At 40.5% G+C, this 6277-nt stretch overlaps 1 protein-coding gene across 2 annotated transcripts in view; it reads left to right on the top strand.

Moving 5' to 3' along the window:
- The window catches only part of Crb1 (crumbs cell polarity complex component 1), a 176745-nt gene that overhangs the window by 52124 nt on the left and 118344 nt on the right, over positions 1 to 6277 (top strand). For both annotated transcript variants that reach the window (XM_021170879.1, XM_021170886.1), the window contains exon 4: positions 3033 to 3172. In XM_021170879.1, the coding sequence (XP_021026538.1) occupies positions 3033 to 3172 (140 nt within the window). The remainder of the gene's footprint in view (positions 1 to 3032; positions 3173 to 6277) is intronic.

Below are 6277 nucleotides of genomic sequence, written 5' to 3'. Positions count from 1 at the left end.
AACAGCAATGGCTTGTGCTGTAAGATCGAGAATTGACAAGTGGGACCTCATGAAACTGCAAAGCTTCTGCAAGGCAAAAGACACCATCAATAAGCCAAAGGAGCTTTTAAATGGAATCTTTAATTCTGTGAACTTAGATGTGTTCCTTTAATATAGAACATGTGTCTGCAATACCTCACATAAAGTAGAGTTTAATATTTTAATCCTTATGATTGTTTATGGGCATTCACGTGTGTGTGTGTGTGTGTGTCTGTGTCTGTGTGTCTGTGTGTGTCTCTATGTGTGTGTGTGTCTGTGTGTCTGTGTGTGTGTGTGTGTGTGTGTCTGTGTCTGTGTGTGTGTAGGTTTGGGGATTAAACTCAACCCCCCCCCCAGGCTTGCACAGCAAGCAACTTCATGTGCTAAACATTCTTTCTAGTCCTAGTTTTTAGTATTTCTAATTACACAAAAGCTATGAGCAGATTTTTTAAAACTAATTGAGACATAAAAACCTTGTCCCTGCAACATCTGTCATTTCCAGATCCTTAAATAGTCCACTATCAGTGCTTGGTGGTAAATATCCACAGCCACAGAGACTGGATTGTAAGTGTTCTGTGCTTGAAGCATCCCCTCAAGGCCCTTTCTACCTCACGTAAGTTTGCAGGCCCAGTTTTAATTTTTACAACCCTCAATTCTTGAAGAAAGAGGCATCACCTCAATTTAGAGCCACCTTAAATTAAAAACTCAACAATTATCCCCCAGTGGGTTGATTTGTGACACTGTGAGATAGATTTAGTCAATGAATGATTAGAAGTAGAAAGACCCCTCTCTCACTACCACCACCATGGGAAAAGAGACAGCTTGTGGATGGTGGTGTTCTTGCATCAGTCAGGGGCAGAGCAGATGCCTTTGTTCATCCTAGTTTAGTCTCTGCCTTGGTGGCCAAAGCAATGCCTAAGATTCATAAAAATCAAATCAAGCCCAGGCAGCACAGTGTGGAAAGAGAAAGACAGAGACCTGTGCACCATACTGCCATGCTACCCAAAGACCTACATTCCAATGAGTGATACAGGCAGGGCATAGACCCCTGCTTGCTGACACATCATGTACCACAGATGGAGGAAGTTACCCAGGGGCCTGCTAGCTACACACCTCAGGCTGCAGTGGGAGCAACCACAATGTGCGAGTGTGTGGTGGTCAGAGGTGAGAGTTAAAGTAGTGGAACAGCTTGAGCATCATGAAGACAGATGGAACTGGAAACTTGAGGGTGGAGAGGAGTAGCCTGTTGTCAGTTGACAGCCCCGCCACCTGGGGCCATGATGAGGACCCAGCCAGAGCTGCCTCTGAGAACCAGGTCTGAATCCATGGCTACACAGCAGCAGAAGTCGGGGGTCTATAATAATGTCTGAGGCTCATGCATGAAAATGTATGAAGCTCAAACATGGAAATGTCTCTGGTTAGGACAGCTGCCAGCAATCACATGGATGTCTAGGGACTTCACACAACTAGCCCTGCCTCTCACTGCATGAAGGTCTCTGGAGAGCTGGCCCCATCTCTCACAAGCTGAAAACTCTGGCTAGTGGGCCCTGCACTTTACCTGAACAACACAGTAGAGTTGCTCCTGGTGGCTGAGGTGTGGTTGAGTCAGCCTTAGGGTTATGAGAACAGGAGAGCTGACATCACTCTCCATTCCTACATACCATGCAGTAGAGAGTTGGTTCTGTGGTCATGAAAGCAGGAGACTTAGACCTCTCCCCTCTTTGGCTGTAACACTCAGAAGAGCAGGCCCTGCACTTCCCTGTGCAACAGAGTGGAGGTGGCCTTGATGGCCAAGGCACGGGTGAGCCCAGCTCTTCACAGGCTGCAGAACTTGGGAGAATGGGCATTGCACCTTGCATCTCAACTGGGCAGCACAGTAGAGCTGGCTCTTAGAGGCATGGATACTGGTGAGCCAGTCCCAAGGGCATGTAAACAGAAGAGCTGACCCTGCCACCTGCTTATTGCCAGCATTGGGTGGCCTAGACAGAGCAGTGCTGGAGAGCTTACCCTGGTGGTACCAATAAAGTAGAGCCAGAGGTTTGACCAGCTCAGCTACTACCCAGGCCCAGATCCAGGGCTCTGAGTTGGCCCACCCCAAAATCTATATCATCTATGGATGGTTGAGATGCATGAAAAGATCAGTCCTGTTATTCCAAAGCTGCAGGATCTCCATGGCAACAAGAGGATAACCAGGAGGAGTCCCAGTGAGGATTCAATATTGGTGGTATCACAGAAGCCAAAGATCTGGAACCAGACAAATGACTCATTGCAATGAACATTTGCATGTGAAGATGTGTGGTTAGAGGGATATATGGTGGGACACACTGACATACTACAACTTCCACCATAATATGTTTTCCATGCTTTGATTGTTTTGTTGTTGTTGTTGGTGGTGGTGGTGGTGGTGGTGGTGGTGCTGGGGTGTGTGTGTGTATGTGTGTGTGTGTGTGTGTGTGTGTGTGTGTTATTTTGAGGAGGATGGGCAGATATGAAGGAACAGTGAGATGTGCCGATGAGTGGGACTGGGGTGCATGATGTGAAACTCACAAAGAGTCAATAAAAGGTTAAAAAAAGGAAATAGATTAAAATATTCATGTAATAAAAAAATAACACCGTAATCATAATATACTTAATTATGAGTACTTATATTTATTATACCATTCAATTGTAACCCAGTATCCTGATATACAAGGGATGATGCAAGAGATGGTGTTTCTATCCTTTATACATATTTAATTACCATAATAATCTTGCAAGTCTTATTTATGCCCGAAAAAAGTTTCCAAATAGTATTACATGAATCTTTTCATGTCACTTTTCAAGTCAATAATACTAAGGTGTTGATGTGAAAACACATAACCATGTAGGTCTACAGAGATAACTCCATGGTGCTTTTGAGGTAAGTATGAACGCTCCACCATCTGTGTCAGGTTAATGGATAAATGGAGACAGGATAAAGAAGGTTGATCTCAAGATGACCAAGAGTTGATGTGAAAATTTCATTTGCTCTCCAGTTACCACTGTGACTGCACGGGCAGTGGATTCACAGGGATGCACTGTGAGTCCTTGATTCCTCTTTGTTGGTCAAAGCCTTGTCACAATGACGCAACATGTGAAGACACTGTTGACAGCTATATTTGTCACTGCTGGCCTGGTAAGTGACAAATACTTTATCGGGTTTTTGTTTTTTGTTTGTTGTTGTTGTTGTTGTTTTTTATTTTTACTGACAGTAGAAACAAGTTGCTCATAGAAAGCAAAGTGAAAATTATTGTCATTAAAGGCACTAAGCCAACACTTTCTTCCGCTTTACTCATTGAGTGGCACTCGTCATTGTCCACATAGTATTGATATTATACTATACACTGTATAAGGCAGACAACCACAGCACCAGTAATGACTGGACCCCTCTAGGTTCAGAAACATGACAGTGGAAGCCTGAACTCCACATAGCTTTCCTGAAGAATCATTCGCCAGGATTGTTTTCATTATCTACCTATTTCCCAGACACCAGAAATAAATAGAAGCAATGTGTTAACCTTTTAAGAGTTGCTCTTGTAATTCATGAAGTTAGTCAAGCTTATAATTATGCTGCCCAGACAATGTTATCAGATGCTTCCCCCAATATATAAAGAATACAATGGGCATTCTTATAAGATCAACAAGAATATAGGTTAAGCACATAAAAAACCCCATAAACCTAGAGAAATAAACATCTACCTAGAGAGTAGAGATGTTACAAGAACCATCATAAAGCAGATGGTAGTACTTGAGAAATATTTTTTGATACCCTCCCTCCAATTACTGAGAAATATTATTGGTAAGTGGAAAATATTTTATTTATTCTGGACAACAATTTGATGTATTTTTAAATTTAATTTTCTTAATAAGATTTTGTCAATAGAAATGGCAACTATAGTATTTTCCCTCTATTCTCTTTTAATCCACTAAGAAAAATTGAAAACTTATGAATACTCCATATTGTATAAAATAGACTAACTGTGTATCTAACACTGTTTCCACTGAGTTTTTATTCTTGTCAAAAAAAAAGAGTTAACCCTGTATTGGAAAGCAGTCATGGGATGAACCAATCCAGTTAGTAATAGCTTCTGGTTAAGAAATGTTTATTGTCTAGGGAATATTGAATAATACTTTTGATCAATGTACAAAAAGGAGTTTTGAATTCCCTGGTTTGCAAATTTCAGTATGCTATGTTTTCCTGTTTCAGAAAATGAATAGAAGATACCTGCTGTCCTCTGGTCATTGTTACGTTATCAAATACTGGTTTAATAAAAAACTATATCATTCTGTATTCTCATCACAATAAATTCAGTGTGAATGACACATTTAAAAGTATCTGGGAGTCAATAGGGCATATGTAATTCTGACAGGAGTATAGTATGCTAAAATAGAAGTTGGGTACATTAAGGAGTTATCATGAAATTATATTAAAGAAAATATTACCATTTAGAAAATATGATTGAACATATATCATAAATGGACTCACTGACTCAAAGGCTTTGAACAAGTTACACAGCTACCCTTCAGTATGATAGTTCACTCATTAAAAAGGCATTGACAAAAGTGTTCACCCCCTTGAGTTGTTTTAGAAAAAAAAATCCAGTAATGAAATGTACGAATCTTAGCTCAGCTTAGAACATAGAGATCATTCAACAAACACTAACTAGTTAGTAAAATGGGATTGATCACTCTATGCCATATGATTAGCATCAAGCAGCATGCTATTTATTTTAGGAAGGAAGTGAGGGAGGGAAGGGGAAATGGAAAGGAAGAAATGTTGTAGGCACACATTGAAGGGGCCTTGTCCCACTATAGAACTTTGGATGACTGTTGAAGATCATTTGACTGTGTTGGCTGGTGGTGGGGAAGTGAGGATGAGGAGAACAGCAGCCAGAGCTCAGAGACACTTGTGTACACTGCAAACATGGGTCAGGAGAGTCACATACCCTGACCTGTTGATTTACAAAGAGTTCTCTTACTGCTTAGTGTAAGCTAGTTGAGTGAAATAAAACTAAAGAAGTGAGAGATTTTTAAACAGAACTGAGTAACTTCTCAGAACTAAGACATCAGTGGTAGGACATGGATGAGCAGATGAGCTGCTATTATGGCTTGAATATAAAATATCCTCCACAGCACAAAATCAGGGAACCATTTCAAAGGTGGGGCCCAGCTGGCAGAATTGGGGCACTAGAGGTAGTTCTTTGAAGATTATTTCTAACATTTAGTCCTTCCCACTACAGGTTTCTGCCACCTCTAAATGAGCCTCCCCCCCACCCCCAAGCCTTCCCTATTGTGATGGTCTCTAGGATACAAAACTATTTGTTTCTCTGTTATGGTATTTTTTTTATCAAATGTATGAAAAAATACCTAACAGTGGCCAGAAAATACACTACATGGGTATATTTAGCACTAATCCAAATCCGGGTATCTGTCTGAGATCAGTGTGTGGATGGTGTGTTACCCTAGATAGAAAAGTAAGGATGCCTTTGTACCCTTGTTCGCTGTTGTATATAATGAGATTCAGTGCTACAAACCTCTTTAGAAGTAGGAAAAAAATTATTGCTCTGATGGTAAAAACGGTCCTAAAACCATGTTGGCAGGAATCACAGCTGGATTTGTCTAAAGTCCTTATTTCAAAAGTAAATAATTTTTGAGAAGTATCTCAAAACTTTATCACAGATGCTCAGATGGAATTGAATATGAAACAAAACAAAACAAAACAAAACAAAACAAACAATCCACATGCCCAGAGGATCTGATCCAGTCTCGTGGTGTTTCTATGTACAGAGATTTATAGGGAAACTTGTTAAAAATATTGACTGCGGTCTTGACTGAGGGAGTCTATTTATATCTGGTTAAAGAGAACAGCAACTAAAATTCCCTCCAGAGCCTCGATGGTGTGGACAGAACCGGCAAACACATAAATCAGGACTCCCCCCATGTTCCCTATTGAATGAGATAATGCACAAGCCGGAAAAGCAGGGAAGGATTTATTATAGTTCTAAATCTCTTCCTAACCTGCCTGGTGTGTGAGTCTTGAGTCTTAGAACCAAAAGAAAATTACAAGCAGCCTGTGCGTCGTTCTTTCTTAATTTATCTCTCTCTCTCTCTTTCTTTTCTTCCTTCTTTCCATCTTTCTTCCCCTCTTTCTTTCTTTCTTTCTTTCTTTCTTTCTTTCTTTCTTTCTTTCTTTCTTTCTTTCTTTCTTTCTTTCTTTCTTTCTTTCTCTCTCTCTCTCTCT

The sequence above is a fragment of the Mus caroli genome, chromosome 1, assembly GCF_900094665.2.
Source record: "Mus caroli chromosome 1, CAROLI_EIJ_v1.1, whole genome shotgun sequence".
NCBI lineage: Eukaryota > Metazoa > Chordata > Mammalia > Rodentia > Muridae > Mus > Mus caroli.
This window is presented reverse-complemented; position numbering and strand designations above follow the sequence as displayed.